This window comes from Gallinula chloropus (genome assembly GCF_964237585.1).
Source record: "Gallinula chloropus genome assembly, chromosome: Z".
In the NCBI taxonomy this organism is placed as follows: domain Eukaryota; kingdom Metazoa; phylum Chordata; class Aves; order Gruiformes; family Rallidae; genus Gallinula; species Gallinula chloropus.
This window is the reverse complement of record NC_140089.1, coordinates 63091775-63106114: the sequence shown is the minus strand read 5'-3', so window position 1 is coordinate 63106114 and position 14340 is coordinate 63091775. Positions and strand designations below refer to the sequence as shown.

The following is a 14340-nucleotide window of genomic DNA, read 5'->3' as shown; positions in this document are numbered from 1 at the left end:
CACGCCAAAGCCTGCCTAGAATTTTAGTCACTGGAAGCCATGTGAAATCTTCCCTAGCACTTCAAGTCTGATAGCAGGTCTGTTCATTCACTTGAGAGGGTTCATTCACAACCCTTCCCCCAGACTCAAATTTGTCAGACTCAAACCCCATTTACAGCTCTCAGTCTCTACCGAAACCAAATTTCGGGTCTTAATTGTCAAGAATGATGCTAGTGTGCAATAGAAAACAGTTGAATACATTACATGTTCAAGGTTAAATCCTGCTGCCACTGCAGACTCTCACATCTTTATTTTGCAGCTAACACCAGGCCAACACTGACCACAGATACCATGGGAAGTTACAGCAAGGATATTTTGGGCTACCTTTTTACAAACAGAAACAAGTAAATCCACAGATTGTTCCCTCATATACACATGCAGCAGTATTTAAGAGGCCCTCTGACCACCTTGTAGTTTGGAGCTGCAAAATGAAGACCTTGGAAAGGACTAAGTTTTGTTTGTGTTTTAAAGAACATTCCTTTGCACATGCCACTGAATTAGTTTAAGTTGTACTAATTCAACAATGCATACAGGTTCCTGAACTTGGTTGAAAGCATCACTTAAATTTTCCCAAAGAATGGTTTGGCTAAAAGACTTTTCCCCATCAGTGATAAACCTGGGATTGAAGAGATTACCATGAGATCTCTCTTCCTGTACCCCAAAAAGTGCAGAACCAGTTGGAATAAACATGGTCACTGGAAAACAAGCAGTGAAGCAACTGTAAGCTATTTTCAGAGCCCTCTGCTACCTCAGAGGTAGAAAGAATTTGAGGGTTTTACTTGGGTCCACACAAAAGCCTGATCATGCCTACCTCTAAATCCATCGAAAAAGCAAAAGCAATTATGGGATGCCATCACACTGACCTTCAAATGGAAGTGTGCCTGGAACATGAAGAGGTAGTCTAACAAATACCCGAGCTCTTATATTATCAAATACCTCTGATGTATACATGCTTTTAGCAGCTCTGAAACACTCTGGCATTGAATTTAAACATAGGCTGAGTAGAAAGCCATCTTTCTTAAAGCATGTGAAACACTGAGACAGACCTACAGCAATGGGGCAATGTTTTTAAACTAGAGCAGGGTAGGTTTAGATTAGGCATCAGGAATAGGTTCTTTACTATGAGGGTGGTGAAACACTGGAACAGGTTGCCCAGAGAGGTGATGGAGGCCCCATCACTAGAGGCATTCAAGGTCAGGCTTGAGGGGGCTCTGAGCAACCTGATCTGGTTAAATGTGTCCCTGCTTACTGCAGGGGAGCTGGACTAGCTGACCTTTAAAGGTTCCTTCCAACCTAACACATTGTGTGATTCCAAGAACACCAGACATTATACATACTGAGCCACACAGCCCTGCTACTTAGCCAGCTCAGTTGTAAATCTCACCATGTATTACTTTAAAAACCATCTTCCCAAGTCCTAGCTGCCAGCAGCTGAGACCCTTATAAAGACCACTCACCTCCTGGCAGGCAGCGCTGTGAGTTTTGGAATAGCTGTATCACAGGATTCACATGGTTTGTAATGAGCAACGTCAACAGGCAAAGCACTTTCTAGTGCTACCCCATACCTAAGGATAGGAGGTACAACCTGTCACAGTGCTCTTACCTCAAGAATTCATTGACTAGACATTTGCACCAAAAGTGATTTTTTGAGGGAACCCAGATTTATATCCCTCAGCAGCTGCCTTATCTGGAAGCACTTGCCTGCAGCGGTTAGAAGGTAAAAGCCAGGGGGAAGGTCACATTCACACATTCAGTGAGCCCTGATCCCTCCACTTGCTGAGCTTTCATTCCAATCCAGAACTGTCTGTACATGGCACATTAGTTCTTTTGCAAATCTCAGTGATTTCTGGACCAATTTTAGCTACTGCTTTAGGACTAGAGATTCTAAGAAAACTGTAGGGACCTGAATTTCTAGCACCCACCAGGCAAATGTCTCCTGCTCCAGAAGGATGTTTCCTGCCAATACTCTGTTTTGTTTCCAACACATTGTATCCCACCAGCAGGTGTGGGCTCCTCACTATCAGGAGCAGTCTACAAAAAGTAGTGCTGTAAAGGTCACCAAGAAAAGCTGCTGCCTCATCCATTCTGATCTGAGGAGCCATTCACATCTCCCTGCAGTAGTTCCTGCAAGAACCTGAATAAACACTTTCTCCAAAGATCAACAGCTCTCCAGGACACAGCAGCTTGGAAAGGAGGATCTCAGCATGTGAAAAGTACACTCCTGCAAGGGAGCTGTTAAAAGCAGATTCTTTCAGCCCAGGTAATCTCCCCCTCCAGTCCAAAGCAAACAGGCACATGACCACAAAACAAAGCCTTTTGAATGGCTATGGCACAATAGGATACAGGCCTGGCAGAATGCACCACTTGCTGTTCAGCTACACCAGCAGCACAGCATGCAAGTGTCACAGCCTGCAGTCCAGCAGAGTTGCATGGGCACACAGCATGCATGCTCTGGTACACCTGCCATAGTTTATTCCATCATCACCACACAGGGAAGCAAAGGCCTTCGCTGCTCTCAAACAGGAAGAGCACCTCAACTTACCATGCAGAGTCCTAACAGGACAGAAGGTTAAGAGCAACACTTAAGCCCACTAAGCAAAGGATTACCGTGCCCAGTATACCCACAGTTGCTGTCACTGCTTATTGCCAACAGCAGTTTCATAGGAATCCCTTAGGGAAGGTGCAAACATCAGTTGTCTCTGCTACAACTAATATCCACAGATGTGTTCCTCCCTGTACAACATAACCTCAGGCTTTTCTTTAACCCTTCCAGATGTGGAAGTTGTTTGGTGATGTGCAAGAACCCCTGACAACATCCACAGAAGTTTCCTTCCTCCTTGGTGTAGTCCATACAGTACCATGACAACTCAGCTACTACTGACACCTTAGGGAGGTGACCTCAAGTTACAGTTAATATAGAATCACAGAATGCTTTGGATTGGAAGGAACCTCAAATATCATCCAGCTCGAACCCCACTGCCATGGATAGGGACACCCTCACTAGACCAAGTTGCCCAGAGTCCCAACTAACCAGGCCTATGGCTTCTACAGCCTCTCTGGGCGACCTGCTCCGGTGCCTCACCACCCACATAGTAAAGAACTTCTTCCTAATGTCTAGCCTAAAACTACCCTCTTTCAGCTTGAAGCCATTACTCCTTGTCCCATCACTACACTCCCTGGTGAACATTCCCTTTCCCACTTGTCTGCAGGAACTCCCACTTTCCTGTGGTAGTAGGAGCTACTTCAGGTACAAAATGAAACCATCAGTTTGTTCTGACATGCAGCTAGTCAGATGGATAGACCATAAAGTAAAACAGGCTTTCAAGTTGCACTGCAGATAATCCAAGTTATAGAAGGGAAAGTGAAGAAAAAATGAAAGTGTCATGCACTCCTTGGTAAAGCTGAGCCTACAAACTACACCAATATGGGGGCATCAGAGCCTGAACTAGTTTCAACTTTGTTCTATTATTAAAATAAATCACAATTCCTTTCCACCTTTTTTAGGTGGAATGCTTTGGGAAAGAAAGCTTGCCTCCGAAGCAAACGTACTGTTAGCTTCACTGCACACTATGGGAATAGTGCCATATGGTTTAGTCTCCAAAAAAACAAAGGTCACATCCATCATTACTCAGCAGCATTATTCTACAACTATACACACTGAGCAATGACCCATAACATGTGCACAAATTGCTTCAACATCCCAGCAAGCAGGTCAATGCATCCTGTACAGAAACTAGGACAAAAGCTTCTGTCCTTCAGTTCTTGCTTTTAAGACTTTTTGTATGCAAATATCACTATCCAAGCAATCACTGACACTTGTCTATGAAAACTCTGGCATATGTGCACAATTGTACAAGTACCTAGAATAAAAACCTGTTCAATAGCTGGCAGCCTGTCTGCTAGGTAAGGACCCCTGAGATGAAACAGTGAGCATAATCGCTGAACAGCACCTATGTGCAGTCTGAGCTACTTCAGGGACAGGTATATCCCAGCTAAGTAGGATTCTTCCGAGAATTTAATCTCATGAAGCACCCTAATTTCAAACATTTGGCCTTTACAGAGCTGCTGCCAGCCATGTTAACTGATGGCTTTATTAGGCTTAAGGCAGTTATGGGGTGGAAGTGATCCATGTACATAACATACATGTCGTAAGACTACCACTCCCAAAGAAAGATATTTTTACAAGCCCATGTGAAAGGTTACCAAGACATATTTTAAGGTTTTCTCCTTAGTCACATAATTGTAGAGCTATTTTACGCATTCACCTCTAAGCACAAAACTTTAAAGAGTTCCTACAGTGTGAAAGAAACAGACTTAAAACAGAGCATTTGAGTAGCATTAGTTCACCCATGATCTGCCAGGTCTGCACAATCAGCACAACTTTGCTCACGCAGAAACAGTAGCCTGAAACCAGGCAGAATTCCCTCATAGTACCCAGCTTCTGTAGGACCCTAGTACTCCCCCCATGAATGGGGTGGGCTACAAAACAACCCTCCATGGCCCCACAGTCCTGATAACCAGAGCAACTTGAGCTTTCTATCACGCTGAAGTACTGCAAAACTGCTAGCTTTAAGTGAAGCCAATTAAGCATCTCATGGTTTGACCTTTTAAGTACATTAAACTGCCTGTACATTTTTACACAGCAGCTTCCAACTGTGATCTCAGTGGCCAATACTGTAACTAGACATTGAAAACCAACTTAATGAAACAATACAATGAAGGAGACAGGTTTTTGAACTTAAAATAGATTTTTCTGTTGTAAAGAAATGCAAAAATAATGAGGATTTACATTTTTACAAAGAAAATAATAATTTAAAAAGACTTTGCAAAAGAAGTTTCCTGGATAGCTTTCCTTCATTACATCTTCTTTTCCCAACACCAAAGCTTTGTTCCTGTCCTACTGAATAGCTGAGTAAGAAACGTAAAAAGAAAGATGACAAATGCTGTCAGCTCTGGTTATGAAACTGCAGCATCTGCTTTACAAAACAAAGTGTATTCCATTTCATGCAGAGAGATACATGCTTAGTAAAATGAGTCCTCTATGGTTCAAACTTGAGCTGAATGTAAGAAGGTATCATTTCCAAGAAGCCAAGAGAAATAGTGTCTGTTTAATTATGGATGATTATAACCCCAGCCAGCCACAACTAGATTTACTGTAAGCTACATTTGCATCATATGCCAAAGCTTCAATCATGGTTAAAACCCCTCAAATCTGTGTTATCATTTACAGCACAGTAATTGCACATCTGCAAAGAGGCAAGCAATAACAAAAGCCAAACTCCAGGCAAAAACTGATGTTCTGGTTATTACAAAGATAATCTTTGGAAAGGAGGATGCTGTGGTAAATTTTGTCTGTTAAAACCTAATCCAGTAGGACATTAGGGCTTGTGACACAGCTGTTCATGCCCACCTTAAGCTTTCGTTATCAAGCAAATAAATTTCCCAAGCAATACAGGAAATTTATTTGTATAACATTTGGAGAGCTTCCTAAGAGGCACTCATGGCTACATTGCTCAAAGTGAGCAAATCCCTACTTCTAATTGCTTATTCTTAATTTTATTCTTCTCAGGAGTTCAAGGATATGGGATACTATCAATTCTTCTCTACTTTTTCTAATAGACAATAAGCTTTCCTTGAAGACAAAAGTAATAATCCAAACAGAAATTGAGATTTTGTTTGCGCATATCAGATGTGTGACTTTTGAGGAGAAAAGGGCCAGCAGTCACACAGACCAAAGTGTTTTTTCCCCCCCGTACCAGATAACACACTAAAACATTACTGACCTCTGCAGATATGACAAGCAGGCTTATTGTGTTTAAAAGCAATTTCTTACACTGTATACATATAACAGATACTGTGCTCAGCACAGAAGGTATTTGCAGAAGCATCAGCTGCCAGCAACAGGATTCTTCTTTCCTGCTAAACTCTGCAAGTTGTTATTAAAGCTCGGCTATAGGAAGTAAGTGAACAAACAGTAGTCTGAAAAGCAGCTGAAAGTACACATTCTTCATACGTTTAATTAACTCTGGCATTTCAAAATGTAGAGCTGCTATAAATTTTGATTATAAATACGGTGAGAAAGAAAACATAACTCCTGCCACAGTACTGTTCCAGCCATGCTCTGCCTCAATCTTGTGCTATTTATTGTTTATTTCAGTATTTATTACCCTTCACTACAGGCCAAAACCCATTGTGTTTGCACACTGCTGATCAGCTAAAACAGTATCTGCTGCCATTACAGCAGCTGCCAACTTAATGGAAAAGCTCACCTTGCTTTACCATTTCAGCCTATTGCCACTGCTACCCATAGGTCTTGAATACTGAAAAACCCTCCCCATAAATTGAGGTTTTATTGAAGCAGAGAAAGCTTGCAACTGTAAACTGAAGTCAAATGTATCAGAGGGACAGATCTCACTCCAAGTTTCTCCCAGGAGGGCACGGTCAGGAGCAAGCAGGCAGCAGCTGCAGCTCCGTGCAATTTCACAACCACTTGCTGCCCCTCCTGCATCTCTGACCCAGGTCCACTGCCACAAGCCCACAGCTGAGGGGGCTGCTCCAGCACTGGGGAGCAGGGGTCACTACCCAGACGTGACCTCCTCTGTTCAGCAGCAGAAAAATCCAACCCATCAGCCAACACCTCCTTCAGAACTGCACCTGCAGCATGGCTGAAGGGCAGGACCCACCAAATGCCATCAAGTTAGCTTGGACCCTACATTCAAGCCTTCAGAGCTTGCACTGGTCTTGTTAGTCCACAGTTTGAATTACAGCCATTGCTATCTCACTTTCCAAAGTCCTCACTTTAGCTCAGGCTCAGTTGTGAAAAAGAAAAAGCTATATAACCATGCAAGTGCAGAATTGAAACTGTGCGTCATGTTTCACCCCTTATCAAGTAAACAGAGGACGATAACTATGCAGCAAGAAGAAATATGGCATTTTGTCATGCTGCTGTTTTACCCGGTCAAGGCTGGGGAGAACACAGTGGCATGCCTTTGCCACCCCAGTCTGTCCCTGCCACTGGCCCAGCCCACCCCACAACATTGTAAGTCTCCTGAGGAAGCAGGGCTAGTGCCTACACAGCTATGAAGCACAGGCATTTCTGCTTGTTTCTGCAAGTTATTCTGTATGTATTTGTTGCCAGGTTGTTTTCACATGAGTAAGAGTCAGTCTTCAGGCACTGTCCCATTGCAAATTAATTATCCCAGTTCTGAAAGCAGAATTCTCCTTTGCTCTTTTCCAGCATCTCTGTCCATCCAAAAGCACCCCCAGAGCCTTTTCCACCTTCATCTCCACACTTTCCCTCCCTTGTTCTGGTCCAGTGTACAGTGGCACACAAGGAGGATGTTCAACAGTATTGGGCTGCCACATCAGCTCTACACATGACAATCCAGGCCCTTGACAGGGGAAGCACAAGGCTCCTTACAAAGCAGCACTCATCCCCACCTCATGCAGTAATAAACATTTGCCATTAATATTACCAGTAAATTCCAATTTTCCAAATGGAGATCCAGAAGTGTTCCTAGGTACCTAACAAGCCTGGGAACAACTGTTCTGGCTGCAAAGTTTCAGCACCCACTGGCAGAGCTAGATGAGTGTTTCTTTTAGAAAAACCACAAGTGGCATCAACCCATATGAAAATAAATACAATGAAGAAGAGGGAGTTACTCATAGCAGATGTTAATTGAAGTCACTAATTGTAAAAGCTTCACATTTCCTTGTGAAATATCAAGGGACATGCTTCAAACTAAAGGACTTGAGTTCAGAGTGACAAGTAGCCCTGGGAAGGGTGAGAAAAAGCCAGGAAGATAAATCAGTAACAACAGAAATAGAAGAGAAAATACTAGATTTGGAGACTAATGGAGACCAATTGCTATTCCTATCTTGCCAGGAGCCAGCAGGTAGATGGGTTACAACAAACCAAGGAAGCAACTTGAATAAAATCAAAGCCTGACTAACAAGAGCTTTCGTGAGGAGGTGGAGCCAATCAAACCTCCCAGCAAGCAAGACAAGGACCTGCTTCCTCCCCCCACCTCAAGTGTGCAGCTGCACCCCATCACCTTCCTCTGGACAGCACTGGTTCTTCACTGACCCCTTGATCAGAGCAGTCAGCTCACTAAACCACTAGCAAACTCAGCAAAAGAGCTACACATTTCCTGCCAGCACAGCAAGCTGACTCAGCTGACCAAGAGCAGTTTCTTGCAACTGCACAATGGAGGCAGCAGGAGTGGGTGGAGCAGGACACTCCTCTCTGGCAGCAGTAGGGCACTTACCATCTTAAATTTGTGAACAGGGAACCACTCCACAGTAGAAAGAGGAAGAACGAGCTATGGAGGTAATGTTTGCTACAGTCCAGTTTGGTTAGTAGGAAGTAAGTATGACTGATTTTTATAACAATGCCCCATGGACAAGATCACTGGCAACTAGCTGCTCCACAACAGCTAAATAGATAGCTGCCAGTGCCACATGGTGATGGCAGAGGAGGCTGGTGTGAAAACAAAGCCCAGGGCACTCTTCTGGTTGATTCCTGACTGCAGTACATTGGGTTACTCCATTCCAGAGATCTTATGGTTTGTCATTGCACTGACGTTTCCCAGCTTGCACTGTTAATCAGTGTTCAAGCTTCAGAAATTCCTAGGGAAGTCATCCAGCTAAAGTAAAAATACCATCATCAACAAATGCAGAGCAGAAACAAGACACTTAGCCCATGACTATAAATTGAGTACCATGTGCATCTTTGGAAAATTCTGACCAGACTGAATGTAAAATATGCTTTTACATATGATAACAGCAGCCAATTCAAGCTAGACCAAAAGCATGAGGATACTGCACCTTGTTTCTCTGCCTAGTCATTATGAAAGTTGTTGGATATTTGTTTTGTGAATGAACTGTACGTTGCACAGTACATTTGCACGAAGGTGATAAAAATTCCTGTGTGCTTGCACAGTGCTTCATCACAGGCTGTCACTTCAAGAGACGAGAACTCCTGACCAGTGGGTTAGAAGAATTTAAGGAAGAGCAGAGTGCAGATTATCTTATTGCCTTGCCTGCACTTACCACTGAAACACTGATGATATGAATCATTAACCCAGTAAAAGCCTAAATGGTTTTCTGCCATCTTGGCAACCTTAGTCACTCCACAAGCACTAACACCAAGAAGTGAACATCACCACACAGCCAGGTATAGGTATGAAAGACTTTCCTCAGGTCACACAAGCCTGACTCTGCTTCTCAGAAAACCATAAGCTTAGATTTTAAAACCCAGCCCCTACTTCCTTTGAAGTATCCGTCACCACAATAACTGAGGAGATTGCCTTGATTATTTCTAAATCCTTCCTTGAATTAAAATTTTCACATTGGGCTTTAGTTCCTCATACTGAATGCTAGAAAAATTCTAACATTAAGGTCAAATAAAAAAAATTACAGTGGTCCAGAATACAGAAGACCTAAACTTCTGTGTTTAAAGGCCAGGTGTAAGGGTGCTTTCATTTACTTACCTTTTGGCTTCTTCTAAGTGGCACAGATACTCGTAAGCAATGTTCTGACGCCTCCTCTCATCCATTTCCTCTGCTGAAAGCCTTTCATCATCCACAATAGCTGCAATCAGAAATCCACACCAGGTTACACACAAGTCAGCAGGGATTCTTATAGCAATTTTACTGATAAATAAGGCAAATTACTGCAGAAGATAAATTAGAACAATCAGCCCCCTCCTTCTCAAAAGAGGCCTTTTTATAGCATGGTGCACAAAGATATTTACATCATCAATAAGACGCAGTTCTGTGTGCAGAGAAATCCTCATTTTTCACTGCTTCAAAACCAAGCATGGAATTGCTCTTTGACTTTTAGCCTCAGCCCCATGTGCTTGAGTGCTCCATCCCATCCCCAAAACGCAAAAAGGGCAAAGTTCTAGCTTACACATCCTCAGAAGAGTTTGAGGACTGCTCCAAACAAGTAGTGGACAGAGCAGCCCCATGCTAGGTAGAGCCTCTGCAGTAGAGTTAAAAGGCACTGCAAACATCTCAGGGGCAACTTGGGAACCTCCTGCAGGTTCAGAAACCTGTAAGACTGCCACAGACTGAGCTGCCTCATGCTAATAGGGATAATGAGTGCTGTAATCAAATGAACAAGCTTTAGTATTCACACCCCTACTTACTGCCCAAAACACATCTCCCATAAAAGCACTCTCCCAGCCTGTTAAAGACAGCTGTGCACATCTCCAGCTGCAAACAACCCTGATGACCTCTACCCCATAGCTGGTGTTCCTTTCTCTGCTTGGTATAGAAGGCTTCTGAACAAATCTGCTAAAAACATTTGGAAGAATGGCAATAAACCTGAAGGACCATACAGTAGTGCACACAGATTTCAATAACAGCATGCTCACATGGCTTTTGGAAACAGCCTTCAACAGAGACCGATTACCAAAATGACATCCCATTTGTGTTAGCAGCTGCCAAAAGCGCTGGCTCAGCCCTCCCTGGTGTTTTAAACATGCGTGCCTGTCACCTCTTATGTCAGAGATAGGAATCCTGTGGCCATGTTGGTCAACCAGAATGAGGGACAACCCTTGTCAATAATTGACAACTATGAAAAGACCCCAGTTCTAGGAAGATCAGGTCCCTGATCTGAGCTGCTGTGCACCTGTGTACACACTAATGCAAGCTGAAAGGAGGGGGCGGAAACAGAGGGCTGGCCCAGCTGCTTTCCGCAGCAGCCCACAAACCACTTAGCCAAGAACATCACAACATCCTTGGTCAAAGCCACCCGCAATGGCCCTTTGCCTCCTGAAATGCACTGTGAGATGTTCTGTCAGTTCAACTGCCACAAGCCGGTTTTCAGTGTTTTCCTGATGCAGCTGCCTCATTTAGTGAGCGAACACCTTCTAGCAGTGATACAGGCAACTCAAGTAAGAGGCACTATAATGAAGAAGCTTGGACTTTACAAGTACATGCATACACTGAAGGCTGTACTTCAAAAAGCAAACACCACAGAAGTGATCCCACATTTACAGAGAACACAAGAGATGAGATTGATTGGCCACATTTTGGACTGATGTTGCCATACATTTGTTAATGTATCATACAGCTGCTTTAATCTTTGTAGTTTCCATTTTAATCACTACAAGCATTACTATCTCTCATCTTCCTCAGCTTTTAAGGTAGCTCTTCTTAATTACTTAGAAGTTTCATACACTAGCAAAACAAATTCCTGTCCTGCCCCAAGTCCTTTTTAAGTCTGGCAGCTTCAGTAACTGTGACAATCTAAATTGAGTTAAGATACTGTAGTGAGGTCATAATTTGCTGTGAACCAAAACATTTGTTTGGAGGCAAACATGAGATGCTGGTGGGTAAAGCATTCAGCCTTACAAACTAGCCACAGAGCCTGCTCTTACCCATGCCACTGTCAGCACATCCAGGCTGCTCCCACTCTGACATAGCTCCTCTGCTGCAGAGGGCTGCCCAGAGCGAGAGAGAGTTGATGAGCCACCATGCTAAAATTTAATATATATCACTTCACCAAGGGACACTGATCTCTAGGTCCACTTTTCAAAGACCATAGCTCCTACTCAGCAATGAAAGCCCCACAGATGAAGGTAAGTGCCATCAGAGAATCTCAGATGACCATCCTAGCAGGCTATGGCCCATCAGCCAGGATGAGACGGTCTAGTATTGACCAATACCATCAACACCCATGTCCTGTCTCCTCTTAGCTTATTCATCCTCCTTTTACTCCTGCCCTCCAAACACACCTCACCACAGCCATAGCAAAGCAGTACAAAAGGCAGGTTGTCTGAAAGTAGTAGGAGTAAGAAAACCACACTACCCATTTGATAAGCATCAGTCTAGGTGTTTACCTGACTAACACTAATGCTTTACAATCTAGTCCTGGATCTACACATCCACAGGTCCCTCCCATCCTCAACAAGGAGATCCCAGATCAAGCAGCCTCAAATCTCTCACTGAAGTTATTTGCAAAGATTGATTCAGAAAGTAGATGAAGGCACTGACAAACACTGTGGGACTGTAGTTCTGCTTAGGAAACCTTCCAGTACAGTAAAAGGGCAAGAGGCAAGAACAAGTACTTTGTAGACACTGATGGTTTCTAGAAAAGATACTGTATCAGCAGCTCACAGGTAGGAAATCAGACTTCTTTCCTGCCAGGGCATAAGTGCCTGTTTCTGTGCTGAATATCTGAGCACCAAAAAGGCAGAACACAGGGAGTGCCAACACCTAGAGTACTTATGCTGGTAACAGTCTCTTGCAACACTGGCTTCTGATAAGACTGATTAGATGCTTTCCCCCCTCCAGCTCACACTGGCTTCAAAGCAAGTGTGCCATCACATCAAATAAGTGGTTACAGACATTTTTAGAAACACCAGTGACAACCTGCAGGATAGAGGTGGCTCCAGGACTGAGCTAGAGGAAACTACTTTGAAAATTTGGACCCTTAAAGTCTAGTCTGCAATAATGTATTTTGGCAAAGGTTTCTGCCCCTGACTAGAGTCCTGCATATAGCTTTCCATAAATTCAGACAAACACCCAATGAATGCATCCATCAATCCAGTCACACCAAGTTCAACATACAAATGAGCTCAGGTGAAAGACAAATCTCAGTCCTTTCTGCCTAACGGGGCAAGCATTAGAAGACCAGGAAGACTGATGAAAGAATAAACATTTCTACTGTTTTTTATCAGTAACTTCTTGATAGCGCTCAACACAAGGAAAGAGTGCTGTGATAAAGGATGTTACTGGCAGAGTAAGCAAGGCTGGACTTCACCAGAAAACCTCCAGCCCACTAGCAAAACCAAGCAGGGTCCAGGCAGACACAAAACTTAACAGCTGAAAAGATCCACACACCACAAAACAAAGCACATGCACAATCCACAAGCTATGCAGAGGAAAAAAGGCATCTAAATAGCATGTTGTGATTCAGTTCATCAGTTGTGAAGGATGTTAAAAAGTATTTTTCCCTTTGAGGCAATATTTGGTATTGCTGGAATACTACCAAGAGCTAATAAAAATGCCAGCATAGCTAGCCTATAAAACTCAGTTTCAATCCTTTTTCAAACCGCCACCCTGTTAGCCAACAGTCAATACATACGAAGCCTGTGTGCTAAGACAAGTTCCCTCATTATAGATATTCCTTCATGGAAAAACACTAAAGGAAGAGTGTATGAAGCACTGCATAGAGCAATGTGCAGTTCTACAGCTTAACTTGCCACACCTAATTTTGAACAAATACAAGAACAGATTAGCATTCAGTATGATGCAACAATTATCTAAGTAAATCCTTCGTGCAATTGATTAAATGGAAATAAAGTCACATTTTACTAGCAACTTCCTATATATTCTCATTCTACGTATTTCTCAAAAATGAGTCTATACCAGGAAGAATTCAGAAGTTGAGAGACTTCATCAGCCTTACATCCACCCTCATCTTTGTCTGAAATACTTGTCCCTATGTACAACTGTCACAGAAGCAGGCAAGGCAGTAACTAGGATTAGAGGATGTTTAGGGTTTGGTTATGGATTGCAAAAAACTCATCTTTCTGATGTACCCTGATCCAAGATGGCTGTTCCAGTTTGACAAATCCTTGAAGCTCCAAGTTGCCAGTACACGCCAAGGTGCTCCATGTGCCTACAGTCAACGTGGCACAAGCAGCATTTACTGTGTCTGAGTCAGCATTAGCAGAAAATTATTCCATCCTTCTGGATTTGAGTAAGCTTTCAGAAATAGGTCCACCACTTCTGCAGCTGCAAGATAATTACTGAAACTAGTAATCAGCCTAGATGTGCAAGAGCCATTGTAGCCATGGCCTTACTAACAATCCGAAGAGAGATACAGAACTTTAGGTTCATGTAAAACATGCTCAGTTTACATAGGAATTTTAAGAACAAGTATTGGCTGTGTAAAAGCTGCCCAAGTTCAGAATTAGCCCTCTTATCACAACCACGGCAAGTATTTTGGAGGTCCCAGGGGCAGAGATAATCCATATCAACACTGAGTTTACCGGATCTCTCCCACTAGTATGTTTATACTTCAAATAGTATTAAATAAGAGATATTTTACAGGTCTAATTTACAACAGTTTTCAAATAAACCTATGGACTATATTTGTTTTACATTTAGCTAAGCTCAAAACTACTACAGTATGTAATCAAAGAACACGCAAGGGAAACTAATATTTGTTTTCATTTCTGGAACATTTACAAGGCATAATTCTAAATTATTCAGGGATAACAATTCCCCGTCTGATAGTTTGTTATCTTAAAAAATCTGAGGCGGTAAAAAGACCCTGCAAAACCTA

The 14340-nt window shown here is 42.9% G+C and overlaps 1 protein-coding gene across 3 annotated transcripts in view; it reads right to left on the bottom strand.

The window, feature by feature from the left end:
* Positions 1–14340, bottom strand: part of IQGAP2 (IQ motif containing GTPase activating protein 2) — a gene marked incomplete at its 5' end in the record, with an annotated part of 129988 nt that overhangs the window by 99884 nt on the left and 15764 nt on the right. For all 3 annotated transcript variants that reach the window (XM_084278644.1, XM_084278645.1, XM_084278646.1), the window contains one exon: positions 9531–9630. In XM_084278644.1, the coding sequence (XP_084134770.1) occupies positions 9531–9630 (100 nt within the window). The remainder of the gene's footprint in view (positions 1–9530; positions 9631–14340) is intronic.